We start from the raw sequence: 13,974 nt of genomic DNA on the forward strand, positions 1-13,974 counted from the left end.
AAAAGATCAAAACCGCATTTTGGATTATTCAGTGCTAGCTTCCCCTCCCCAGCATTGCTGAGGCAAGTCTGGGTGCTTCTTTTGATATGCATTTGACTCTGTTTACCTGACAACCGATCCGGGTCAGTTCTCCACCCCAAAATTCTATATAAGAGGAATTATTTTCTTAAAAAAAGAGAGAGAAGAAGAAGAATAAAGGAGACAGAGGTTTGATCGGAAATGGTGTGTGCTGTCTTCACTCTCTGCGTCTCTCCCTCCTGCCCTGTTTTTCTCTCCCTCCCTCAGGAAAAGAACCCACGAGGATTTTCCACCCTGCTGGCCGGGGCGGGACACGACAAGACTGAATCTTCCTCCCTCAGCCTGGAAGGTCCTCATGACAGGGCCCATCGCTCTTACATCAGACTGGGAATCTCCAGGGCTACATCGGCCCCATAGATATAGGTCTATGTCTCCCCACACAGATGGCCTATCCCAGGATTGGGGTTGTGTGTCTGTGTTCAGAAGGGGACATCTGCCAAGGAGGGACACTCTCTCCCACTAGACTGGAATCTCCCTGAGGGCAGAAACTGAGTCTTCCCTCTTAAATGAGGAACTTCTAGAGAGCAGGTGACAACTGGCCCATCTGTCTCTGGTATCTGGGCAAGGTTTAGTCATCCCTATCAGACTGAGAGCTTCATGAGAAAGTGAGCCATGCCTTCCTCTGACTGGGAGCAGGAGAGGGCTACCTTCTGTATTTATCCCAGATACCAGGGATTTGTACTCAGTGGGACTCAATACTTACTAACCGATCTCTCTTTGGGAGTGAGAGCAGATTTCCTCTTAAGTTAGAGTTCTCCTTGTGATTACCATCCTCAGCCAGGTGATGAGTGGTGAAGAGGGAAGGGGCAGGAGTGGACACTCTGAGTTTTGGCTTTCTCTCCATGGATCTCAGGAATGCTTTCACCTGGTAACTTGCCTGCTCTTACTTTTTGGGGGGCCTTGAGAGCCTGCTATTTAGACAGAAGAAGGTCCCACTTCTGCCAGTTTCCTACGGTGTTTCCTTGGGGGTATATTTGGGGCCATTCCTTGGTTCTTCAGCTTCAAACTCAACACTATGCCTCCAGGACACCAACTGGAGGGTTGTAATCTCCTGTGGAAGTGGGTAAAAGGAAAAGGGGTGTCTAGTGGTCAATTGCTTGGAAATCTAATGATCTTGGGGTTTGTGATCTTGTCTCTGCCCCTGGTTTAGCTGGAAAGACAAAGATAGGAAGTCTGCTTACAAAAACGAGAGCCAAGTGTAGGCAGGGGCCATTGGAAGAGCTCAAGTGTAGGCTGTCTTTAAAGATGTAGGATTTGGGGGCAGTAGGGGTAGTTCCAGAGATGCCTGGATATACACCAAACCTCATAAAGAATGCTGTACTTGGATTGCTCCTGAAATGGAACCCTGTTTCCCTATAACCATCCCTCTCTGTTAAATAATATCCATGAGGTTGAACACAGCCAGATGGTCATCCTTCCTCCTGCTCCCAGACTCACCCACGTAGCCTGGGGTCCCACAGGCAGTGGACATGACTCCACTCTGTTCCATCTTGGACAGACCAAAGTCTGTGATCATGATCTTAGAATTCTCCTCGGGGGTTAGATACAGCAGGTTTTCAGGCTGTGGGAGAAGAGCAATATCATGCAGTGTAGGATACAATTATCTGAAATACATTTCTTTTCCTCCCCCGTTATAGAATTTCTTAGGAAGCTACTCTCTGGGCTCTTCACTTCAAGGTCAGGCTCATCTCCCCCAATTCTTCCCTCCTTCCTCCTACCTACAGCTCACCACACCATATCAAGCACTCTGTATTTTGCTTATGACCCTCATGTTCCTCATCTGTGTAGCTATTAAGGAACTACTCCCTCTCTCCCCTCAGCCCCAATGACCCTAAAACTGTGTTTTTTTGAGGGAATCAAACCATAGTTAATTGTCTCTGATCTTTCTAAAGTCTAGTGCATGCCTGATGCAATGTTGACCTCCAATTAGTATTTATTACATTGGATTTCAAGTGTGGCTAGGTTTAAGAAACATGTGCATTATCTTGGTATCCTAATAGGATGAGGCCTAGTGCAAAATTCAGGAGAGGCTGAGATGAAAATTAATTATGATTGTTCAGTCATCCAAGCTTTGTTTAAGGGATCTGCAGTCAAATGCTCTATCCCTGAGCTATACCCCCTATTTAAGGGATCTGAAAATAAAAGGGGCCTTAGGAATGTCTTGGTCCAACCCTCTCATTTTACACAGCTTAGGCTGCCCGTGACCCATGCAGCTTTCTGAAGGGCCATTCTCTGTTTCCCACTGAGGACTCCCACTTTGGCACCTTCAAGTCTCTGTGGACGATGCCATTCTCGTGGAGGTATTTCACCGCTGACAAGACCTGCTGGATCACCAGGCTGGCATCCTTCTCTGTGTAGACACCCCGCTCCAGGATCCGGTCAAAGAGTTCCCCGCCAGAAACACTGTGGGCATAGGGGCAAGCGCAGGAATCCAGGTCTTATTCCAGGTCAAAGGGACATAAGCGTGTTTGCTCTGTAGCCATGAAGACACAGTTGTGGCGGAACGGGCAGGTGCCTGTGGGAGGTCTACTTTAGTCTGAGAATACCTCCCCTGGGTGCTGGAATGATATCACGAGGGAGACATTTCTTGGGGCCAACCATTTCCCTCTCCCTAGACACTTCCTTAAAGTGCAAAGTGCCCCTTGTTAGAGTCAAGCAAGAACACACTTGTTTGGACACACTCTTAGCTGCCTACTTTAGTGGACAAACTCTCAGCTGCCTACTTTCCTGGGCTAGGACACAGGGGCCACAATGAAAGAAGAGGTGAGATTGAAATCAGGCAAAACCGAAAAGAGGTGTACACATGACACAAATTGTGCTCGTGTCAGGATTTCTGTCCTCACTGTGGAAAACTGGACTACCACTGCCAGAATTGTGGGTGGATTTGTAGTGCTGCTTGGAGACTCCAATGGTATGGTATCTTAGGATTCAGGGGAGCTTCAGATCCACTCGCCTCCCCCGACCCCATCTCTTGAATGCCATCTATACTACTTTGCCAAGAAGTTTCTTGGTCTGTTCTGGAACACCTCTGAGGCAGACAATTCACTACCCCCAAGACAGACTGCTTTATCTTTCACCACCTTTTTAATATTTCCATATATTATCATGAAACCTACTCCCTGTACTCTCTGCCAGCAGATAGCCCCCATGGGGACATGCACCCATCATAGGACAGTGTGGTGATGAGGAAGAAGAATTTCTCTAATCAAGACACACACCACCCTACTCCTTTCATTTCTGTCCCAAAGTTCTGGGCTCTTCCATAGGAACTAGAGGCCCATGAGAAGGAAAGTCTCTATGCACAACTAGGAATTCCTGACATGGGGTGGCCTGGGACCTGGAGCTGGCACTCTTGTAGGTTTTACAATTCTTCAGTAATATATAAATCTGCCCACTTCCCTGCCTCCCCTTAGCCATCTAAATGTGTGCTAATCCTGTTGAATTGGCCTCATTAAGGTGTCACATGGTCCCTGCTCATTTGTTAATGCTGTTCTGCACCCCTGTCCCCAACCTCACTCCCTTGACTATCTGCTCCCTCTATTCACTGAGCCTCAGGTGAGCCTTGGAGTTAATAGGCTGCTTAGGCCTGAATTAACTCATTAAAGTTTCTGAGGAATCAGCCTCTCAGTCAAAAACATTGCATCTGGCCATAGAGGTAGCAGACTGGAGTGTGCATGCATGCATGGGTGCATGTGCATGTGTGTGCTTTATAAATAGAAGTTTCTCTGAGTCCAAGGCTGAGCACTTCTAGGAGCACCGACCAACTCCTACAGCATTCACTCTCAGGCAGAACTATTTATATATGACAATGATGTGGAGACCTTTCTAGGGAGGCACAATTTCTGTCCCACAGATGGACACACACAGTCACAGCCTGTTTTTAACTTTGGATGGATCTCTTTTGAGAAAGTCTTTTCTTTATATATATATCAAATTGAAATCTGTGTCGTGTGGTTTCTAATCCCACAGCAATTTTACCCTAGAGTGGCATTTAAAGCATTTAATGTTAGTTTGATGGACTGACTGGTCAAAATGGACTCAAGCTGTGGCACCAGAGAAGGTTTCTGGAGGATCCCCTACTACAGTGGAAGGGTGTTATCCCTTCCACTGTAGTGTCCTGAGGAGGTCCAGAAAATCTGAGGGGACTGGCTGGGGTACAGGGGAGGATGGATGGGCTGGAGTCACAGCTATAGAAGTCACTTAGCTGACTTGTAGAAAATATTTTAGGGGCACATGACCTCAGGTCATGATCTATGGTTCATGGGTTCAAGCCCCACATTGGGCTCTGTGCTGACAGCTCAGCACTTGGACCCTGCTTCAGATTCTGTGTCTCCCTCTCTCTCTGCTCATGTTCTCTCTCTCTCTCTCTCTCTCTCTCTCTCTCTCTCTCTCTCTCAAATAAATAAACATCAAAAAAAGAAAAAGAAAAAGAAAATATTTTAACAACTGGTTAGGCTGTGCTGGTATGGACCATCTCAATAATCAATCCTAGTTCTACCCTTCAGTCCACACAGAACATCTTCCTGACCAGAGGCATGCTTGAGAGAAATCTTAGCATTTGAGAGCCTCTTGAGCTAATTCTTAATCCTATCTTTTAAATCACCATACTGCCCTCACCACTGAGCACCACTTTAGCTCTCCCAGGCCCCCAGAGACATCTGTTGAGGAAGTGGGTCACCTTTCACTTACAGCTGCATGACCAGGTAGTAGTGAGTGGTGCTCTCATAGATGTCCTCCAGGGTCACAATGTTTTCATGCTTGATCCTGGGGGAAAGGAAGGGTCATGGTGAATGGTTTGTGGTTTAGGTGTCCAGACAAAGAAAGGACATCCAGCCCACTGGACCTTTTTATTTCTGTTAGAGACTTTCTATGACAATGTTTAGGAAGAGTGGATCCTTGTGAAGCCTTCCTAATAAATAGGCGGTCACAAAGAAATCCTAGAGAAAAGATCCCAGAGTAGTGTTCAATTCGTAGTTCTGAATGGATAATTGATTATCCTGCCTTCAGGGAACCAATATTTTGTTGCTACTCCAGTAATCTCTTTAAACTTTGCCAAAAGAGAAAGTCAAAATAACTGAAGAAGGCTAAGGGACCACCCCAAATTAGACTCTTGTACAAAATGCGTATTCAGAAACATCCTTGAAGAAAGTGGACTGCAGCGGAAGAGAATCAGGTTAGTTAAGCCTCCTCATGGGTAATCATGGAAGTAGTGTTGAAATATTATTATACCAGAATATTGTGAGAAGAAGGGGAGATGCTAATTTCTGGGGTCAGTTCTGTGGGATGTTTTTATTACTGATAGTACTTCTCAACCAGGGGCTCTTTTGTCCCTGGGGAAATATTTGACAATAACTAGAGACATTTTTGTTGTTGGGCCTGGGGAGGGGGGAGGAGCTACTGGCATCTAATGGGTAGAGGCAGGAATGCTGATAACCTTCCTATAATGCACAGCCTACCACCCACCCCAATAAAGAATTATCTGGTCTAAAATGTCAGTAACACTGTGTTTAGGAAAATTTGCTCTAGATTCTCTCTGTCTGGAATTATGTAAGTGGCAAGACAAGCAGGATTACTTCATTGGCTGTGGGGTTTGGCTTCCTAGGTAGCAATCCTGTGCGTGCCTGTCTAGAAGGAACGTTTCTAGGAAGTTTGACTCATGGCCATGCAGCATAGGGGTTAAGAATTTGGACTCTGTGTCAGTTGGGTTTGAGTTCAGATATGGATGAGATCCTTATGAAATGGGTGACTTTGGCTGGCTTTCTTAAGTTTTCTAAGCCCCACTTTTTGGTTTGTAAAGTATATCTCATAGGGTTATATCAGGATTAAAAGAGATAATGCATGTAAAATGCTTAGTACAGTGCCTGGGGAATAGTAAACACATAATAAGCAGTATCTATCATCTTTAAGTTTAATTTCTAAAAATATAGACCTCCTACGGTGGTTACCTGATGGATTCAACTACATTTACAAGCTGACAATGCTAACATTAATATATCAATGGTTCATTTACTGAACAAATATTTACTGAGCATCTATGCTGTTAGGGTCTGATGATACAATACAATGGTAAGAAAGTCTGACATAGTCCTTGCTCTCAATGAGTCCACAGTCCATCTCTGTTTTCATCTCTCTGCAGCCCAAACTGCTGTCTCCAGCACCCTCCATGTAGAGATTGGAGGATACGCATATTCAATATGTCCAACAAATTTCTTTCATTTCCTTCAAGCCTCCACATCCTTTTATTCTCTATCCAAGCAATGATATTACTATCAACCAAATATGGCTTAATCTCAGCATCATTTTTAGTGTGTTCTATTTTATACTCTTACTAGCCAATCTCAAACCCTGTCTTCTTGCTACCACATGATCCTGCTATTACCTTTGCTTGTATCCTATCGCCTAGATTATTGAGAAACTCTTAAATCTGTCTTCCACCATGCTTAAGAGGAATGGCTCTAAAATCTGAGTCTGATGATATGATTTTCTTAAAATCCTTTGATGACTTTTCTTTGCCCATCAAATAAAGTCAACATTCTTTATCATGGTATCTAAGACCCTTTATAATCATATCTCATTTGATTTTATCTCCTATCTTTTGATTATCCTTACTCTAAGTTCAGGGGCTTTGGGCTTCTAATCCTGACTCTTTCCTAACATCCTTTGCACTTACACAATTCAGTTTCTGTTATTCTCTGCCTGAATTCTCTTTCTGCATTGCCTCTCCTGTCTCCAGCAAATTCTACTCATCTATCAAGGTGTCTCTTCTTTAAAAATGTACCTAATAGCCCATACGCATACAAATACACATATAGGCAAAATGAATCTTTGTATTTCTCAAACCTTGCCTTCGCTACTATTGGCTCATGTCCAGTGGGATTAGAGTTTGTTATGGGCACCTGTCTCTACACAGAAACTGTGAGCTTCTGAGGATAAGGAATTTTGTTGGCTTTATTCCTGTGTTCCTGATGCCTAATACACTTTTGGCATACCATGGGGTTTCCATAAGACTTCTCTGTTTGGTTCCTGCTATAAATAGTTAGATGGTTTGTTAGCATGGCCTCTATCATAATGGTTGGGGTGCTGAGCTTACATTTGCTTTGGTACAAAGTCAAATGAATTCCCAAGTCTTCATCTGCTTCATTAATTACTGATTCTTCCTGCTATTGGACCTCAGTTGATTTTTGTTCTGTTGAGCTTATTATTCTGTGATCTACATGCACAAACCAGGTCTGCTACCAGTTGGTTTGCTAGTCAATTTGCTGCCCGCCCCCCCACACCTCCTCAATCAGACAAAGCACCTGTCTGGCTTAACTTAGCTGATTGACCAAATGGACACATCAATACAATCAAAGGGAGTAGTGCCCTTGGGTATGGAAATCCAGCTTCAGTCCTACTCAAAGGTAATTTGTGAAGGAAATGTTATGATCTCACAGTTGTACCTGACCAACCCTAAGACCCACTCACTTTTTCAACACGGCAATCTCATTCTCCAGACTGCTATCACGGAAGGCAGGTGACTTTTTGATGCACTTTAGCGCAAAGAGCTTCCCAGTCATCCTCTGCTTCACCAGGAAAACTTCTGAAAAAGCCCCTCTAAGAAGAAGACACCAAGGGGTAAAAATTAGTACTGGCTAGCTAGAGAACACTGTTGGAGGCAAAACCAAAGGGTAAATGAAGGAAGGTACCGTTGGTAATTAGTTTCCATTGTCACTGTGGGTACCTTGAGGAGCTGTATTGAGGGTATGACATCAAGCCCTGTGTCCTTTCTCTTGGGAAACAAAAGATTCTATTACAGACTCCAGGACTAGCTGGGTGCCATTTCCTGATTCTGTAATTTGGGAAGGACACCCAGGGACTCCACTTTGGTTATGGAAAGATTTCTCCATTGGCCAACCCATTAAAGAGAGGCCACTGCAGAGTCAATTTACTTGCCTTCTTCCAGCATGTTGAAGTGTGGCACACTGGAATGGCAATTGGAGGTGGCACTGGGGACAGGGCTCAGGCAGTGATGGAAAAAAACCTCCCCTCTCAGTTTTAGATGGTGATAGTTATCTCAAGCCAATTATCTGAGGTTGGGGGGCTGAGAACCCTCTCATTCAGTAGGATCTATGAGGACAAAAGACAGAACTCAGACACTCTGGGAAGGTTTTCTGAAGAAGGAGAAGATAGAACCCAATGGAAACACAGGGCAGGATTCCAAATTATAGCCTTCTCATTTTGAAGGGAATCCTCTGGAGATCAGGCTATTGGAACAGCAGTTAGCTAGCAGTGGATGTTGGAGCCCGAGCGCCCAGGTGAGAGCCTCAGCTTTTTGGGTGACAAGTCACTTAACTAACCCAGTTTCTTTACTTGAAAAGTGAGAGTGTCAATAGCCTCTGATTCACTGGGTTGTTTAGAAGATTAAATGAATTAACATATGTAAAGTGCTTAAGAGCATTCCTGACATCTGTTAAACTACATGTGTCAGACACTATTATTACTATTATTTGGATCCCATTAGGGAGAACACCTGGTAGTAACAAGAGAGGATAGACTTTAAGTGAGGAAACAGCTGAGCCATGCTCTCCCTGCCATCTGGGGATTTTAGAATCGAGGCCCCATAGCAGTCAAGCTTGTGTAAGGCTTTGAGGATCTACATTAGAAAATACTTGGTGTGGGGTGTTGGCAGGCTCAGTTTGTTAAGTGTCCGACTCAGATCGTGATCTCATGGTTCAGTTTATGAGTTCAAGCCTCGTATATGGCTTCCCACTGATAACACAGAGCCTGCTTAGGATTCTCTCTCTGCTCCTCCCCCACTCAGCTTTCTCATGCTTTCTCCCTCCCTCTCAAAATAAATAGCATTAAAAAGAAAGAAAGAAAGAAAATACTTGGTGTTTCCTGGGTCTGAGTTTCCTGTTTCCCCCAGCTGCACTTGGAATTGAGTTAATCAGAGCCTTCAGAACTTGCTCTATTCATTCATTCATTTATTCATTCATCCCTTCAATCAAGATTTATTGAGCACCTACTGAGTCAGACACTGGAGATAAAAAAGGTAGGTGTTTCTGTTCTTAGGAAGCCTGTAGACTAGTGAAGAACACAGATAAATGAGCAATTAACATTGGATTTGAAAGATGTTATTAGACATTCAATGAATGCTTGATTATCGGACAGAACAGATCATCTGAGTGTTAGGTAGGCACCCGGACTAGTATCAGTCTAGCTTAGAGTCTAGTGTGAGAGATGGCCACACACAAATAAGCAGGGGTTCACCTTGGAATTGTTGTACATTTTCATACAATAATTATCACAGCACTTTCCCCCCAGCAGCTAGCAGGCTAGAAAAAAGGGCACTTTTTTTCTATTGTGTACAAAGCGATTGCTTGAAGTAGCTAAGGAGCACACAATCCATGGCTCTCTGATTTAAGAACACGCTGAACTCAGTTTGTAGGGATGAATGAGAGTTAGCCCAGTGAAACACTGGAAGTGATGTCTCAGGAGGGGGTGAGAAAGAGGTGTAAGACACGGCCTGGAGGCACAGGGAACAGGGAATAAGGGGCCATGAATGTTCATGGGTACCAGGTCCTATACCTGGTTACATACGGAAAATGCTCAGGAGACGTGTGATGGGTGGATGGGTGGAAGGATGGAAAGAGGGAGGAGTGAGAGGTTTGGACTGGGATTGGCTGTGCATTCTACTCATCTTTAGATCGCACTTTCCCTATTGTAAAATGAGAGAGTTGAGCCGCGTGGCTTTCCAGATTCCTTCCAGCTGTGACCTTCCAGAACCCAATTTCAGAGTTTGCCCTTTCCACCTGTACATGTGGGTGGTCCCCTGATTTCAAAGCTGATATCCACTCTGGGTCCTCTTGTGGAATGAGGTCAGATTCAGGCCTTCCTGGGGTGCCATTTACATTGCAGTGTATGCATACCTCCCAGGCTTGTGCCAATTTGAGGCAGTGTTACTGCTCTTCTGCCTCAGGCTGCTTCGTACTGTGTGTGTGTGTGTGTGTGTGTGTGTGTGTGTGTGTGTGTGGTATGTATGGCAGGGCAGCGAAGAGGAATTACAAGACTTAATTGCACCATCTGTCAGACTGGGGGGTGCAGAGAGCTAATTCTGAGCAGCTCAGGATGCTGGGGTCAGAAGGGAAGACGGGCAGAGCCTTCCGAGCCCGGATTGCTTTGCTGCAGTAGAACTTGGTCTGCAGTTCCTGCTCTGAACAGCTCTCCCCTCTTGCTGGGAGATTGCTTGATGGGGAGAGGTGGGGGAGGCCCAAGGACAAAAGTCTCTTCCTGGGCAGTGAAGGAGGAAGACTGGAGCCTGTGTGACATCATGCTATGGACTAGCCTTGCCCAGTGTTCTTTTGGCTACCCTAGGGCCCCGGAATTGTGGGTGACCTCTGGGCAGATTTAGCAAAAGCTTTCTCTCCCAGGTGGGTTGTTCCAGAAGAGCTGAGGGCTAGAGACAAGAGACTTTCGTCTTGAGATTCCGGTACCTACTGCTCAGAGGAGTCTTTTCTCCCCACCCCCCCTCCCCTCAGCACCTCACCTGGGGGACTGCATGGGGTCTGCATCGTGGGATCCGCCTGTCCCCCTCCTGGACACTTCAGGGGTGCCTTCCCTTTAGCTTTTGTTCAGCCCCACCTGCTGCAACAGCTGTGACTTGCCCCCTGTCTTGTCCCCGGAGTCTCCCAAATCAGTGCGGGGCTGGATGTATTAGAGCCACTAGAAGCACTTAAAATACAGATTCCTGGCTGCCCAGTCCTCTCTCGGCAAATCCCAGTATAGTAGGTCTGGGACCAGGAGTCTATTTTTCAAAAATTACCTAGGCTAAAATGATCGTAGGAAGTTATTATTAAATTTTCCTGGGTGAGGCAATGCTATTGTGGATATAGAAGAAAAGACCATTATTTTTAGCAGATGCAGACATAAGGATTCAAAGGTGACGTGTCCTGAAGTTTGCAACTGCTTACAAATCTTTCAGGGAAAAGAGTGTGTGTGTGTGTGTGTGTGTGTGTGTGCGCGCGCGCGTGTGTGTGCGCACGCGTGTGTGTGTGTGTGTGATGTAAGTATATAAAACAAATGTAGTGAAATGTTAAGTGTTTTTTGTTTGTCTTTATTTTGTTTTATATTGTTATTTCATTTTGAGAGAGAGAAACAGAGAGTGAGCAGGGGAGGGGCAGAGAGAGAGGGAGACACAGAATTTGAAGCAGGCTGCAGGCTCCGAGCTGTCAGCACAGAGCCTGATGGGGGGCTCGAACCCATAAACTGTGAGATCATGACCTGAGCCGAAGTAGGATGCCCACTGACTGAGCCCCCCAGGAGCTCCTAAATGTTAACAACTGTTGCACTGAGATAGCAGGTGTATTGGTTGTTCACTGTATTATTATTTCACTTTTTAAAATATTTAGATATTTTCATGGTTAAAAGTTAGACAGAAAGGGGTACCTGGGTGGCTCATTTGAGTGACTGACTCTTGATTTCGGCTGAGGTCATGATCTCACTATTGTGATATTGAGCCCTGTGTTGGGCTCTGTGCTGAGCATGGAGCCTGCTTGGAATTCTCTCTCCTCCTCTCCCTCTGCCCCTCCCCTGCTCTCCCTAGCACCTACTCTCTCTGAAAATAAATCAACTAAAAAACATAGTTAACACAAAAGCTAGAAGGGTAAGCTCCGCTGGTGACTCTGATGTCCCCCTAGGTTTAGCACCGTGGTGGCAGACCTCCCTGAGCTCCCCGAGTGGAGTGTGTGTCCATCTCCTAACAGACCCACAGCACAAGTCTGAGCAAACAGGGAATAAGCGTTTGCCAACCTGGGCATCCTTCTCCCTCCTTCTCTTGATTTTTGGGATGCTTGGCAAATCATTTCTGATTCATGCATGAGTCTTGTCCCTCTCTCCTGCCAAAAACCCCCTCTCGAGTCACCTCCGTCATCAGAGTCTTGGCAAAGGTCCTTGATGGAAGGCCAAGGCTCTGATGACCAGCACCACCCCCGAGACCCTCCTGGGAGCACAGAGCCTCACCTGGCCTGGGCAGGGAGGGCTCTGGGGCCTCCTGTCCAGGCAGGCCTGGCTCCTCTCTGTCTGCAGCTGTCATTGCCTGAGGTCACTGCCTCCTAGCCAGGGCGGAGGAGCTAAACTTAGCCTGAGCTGGCTAAAGGGAAAGCTTACTTGAATGGATAGCCTACTAACTGACCCCTCACTTCCTGGGGTCCAATTAGCCCAGACTAATTAGCAGCCCAGCTGGGGGCCTGGGGCTATGGAGCTGCGGAGCAGGCAGGAGCCAGTGGCCCAGTCCCTGGCGGCCTGCGTCACAGCCTGCACCCTCCCGGGGCCAAGGCGAGACTGAGCCTAGAGTCAGCTCCAGACAGGCTGTCTCTGTTTCTCCAGCCGTGTAATCCCTGTCGCAGGGCAGGCGCAGACACTCCAGAGGCAGGTAGAGGCTTGGGCTGCGACGGGACTTTATTTTTCTAACACAACACTTAAGTACAGTGCAGTGACAATGGTGGTGGGGAGGTGACTCCGGTGTGCGCTCTGGGGCCCGGAAGCCCCTTCTCCTCTGCCTACAGCACACAGTGGGATTACCTGACTGTTCATTGCTGGGGGAAATGAAGAAGCTGGATGAGGAGGCTCAGGAACATTCTAGGGTCACTGAATCTCTGGAAATGCTCCAGAATCCCACTTTCCCGCCAAGGTGTCCCAGATCTAGAAGTAGGACTGGGGTCCCTGGGGAGTGGGCCAGCATGTGGAGCCTAGGGAAAGGGCTAGTATTCCCTGCGGGCTCCAGTGCATGAAACCATCCTCCGTTCTACCCCACGGTACCTTGCCCTACCTACCTCCTTCCTGCAAGCTAGCTGCTGGGCTGACTTCACAGCGGCCTCAGTCCCAGTTTGTCAGCCATGGCTGGCCCACAACAACTCTTTTGGGGTCCCCCCAGCATGCAGCCCCGCCACCCCAACAGCTCTCAGCCTCCATACTCACGATCCCAGCACTTCCATGAAGATGAAGGTTTTCCGGATATTGGTGGTCTGCTTCTTCCAGGAGCTGGAGTCTTCTTCCTTTCGACCCATCGCCTCCAGAGTTGAAGCTTTCAGAGATGCTTTGAGGAAGGGGAGAAAGGGTCTGATCAGTTACAATTTCTTAGACAGGAAAAAGTTGCAAAAAGAATCGAAAACACATCTTTCACATAATAGCTAGAAAGAAGGATGAGGAGCAAAACCTGGCAAACGATTTTGCAAAACCTTAAAATTGGCAAAGATAAGACCATTGTCTCCACCTGCATTTTAAAATGGCTTCCACAAATTGCACGTCTACTGGACGCCCATTGTACTTCCTACACGCCCAAGGAGTGGAGCGTCTAGGAGTGCAAAGACGGCTTTGTGCATATGTATTTAAGGGCAGTAACACACACGTGTATGGATTAACGCGTGCGCGTCCACCTTGGGGGGATCTGGGCTGTGCGGAGGGGCTTCCCGTGTTCCTAGGTGACGGCCACGGTGTTCACTGAAACCAGAGTCAGCCCCACTTCCCTTCGGTTATCTCACGTTGTATCAGGTCTGCCACCGCTCCGAGTCATTCTGACTCCCACCTCTCTCCTACCTGTTCTGGGCTAAATGAATGTTGGATGAAGCAATATTGTTTCCTCCCAAACACCCACAACATTGGTACTGTGCTGGGGAAATCGTTATTCATTAAAATCTGAATTAAATCTTGTCCTAACCTTGTATCGGGGTTCCAGAGTTCCCGCATCCATTTACCTGAGTCAGCACCTATGATGTGCCAGGTGCTGGCTCCATACAGATGGGGGTTCTGTCCTCTGGGAACCCGAAGGCTAGGGGAGGCGTATGATGACCTGGGAGGGCACCACATACATGGTGACAAAGTATGGGAAAGCCATGAAAGAATAAACTCTAGGCTTGCAAG

The 13,974-nt window shown here is 46.6% G+C and overlaps 1 protein-coding gene across 1 annotated transcript in view; it reads right to left on the reverse strand.

Moving 5' to 3' along the window:
• The window catches only part of CAMK1G (calcium/calmodulin dependent protein kinase IG), a 29,204-nt gene that overhangs the window by 5,215 nt on the left and 10,015 nt on the right, over positions 1 to 13,974 (reverse strand). Inside the window, exons 3-8 of the mRNA XM_029935351.1 lie at positions 13,033 to 13,150; positions 7,543 to 7,671; positions 4,768 to 4,842; positions 2,343 to 2,481; positions 1,512 to 1,639; positions 897 to 926 (exon numbers count right to left, since the gene is read on the reverse strand). Of these exons, the coding sequence (XP_029791211.1) occupies positions 897 to 926; positions 1,512 to 1,639; positions 2,343 to 2,481; positions 4,768 to 4,842; positions 7,543 to 7,671; positions 13,033 to 13,121 (590 nt within the window). The 5' untranslated portion in view covers positions 13,122 to 13,150. The remainder of the gene's footprint in view (positions 1 to 896; positions 927 to 1,511; positions 1,640 to 2,342; positions 2,482 to 4,767; positions 4,843 to 7,542; positions 7,672 to 13,032; positions 13,151 to 13,974) is intronic.

The sequence above is a fragment of the Suricata suricatta genome, chromosome 3 (assembly GCF_006229205.1).
Source record: "Suricata suricatta isolate VVHF042 chromosome 3, meerkat_22Aug2017_6uvM2_HiC, whole genome shotgun sequence".
In the NCBI taxonomy this organism is placed as follows: domain Eukaryota; kingdom Metazoa; phylum Chordata; class Mammalia; order Carnivora; family Herpestidae; genus Suricata; species Suricata suricatta.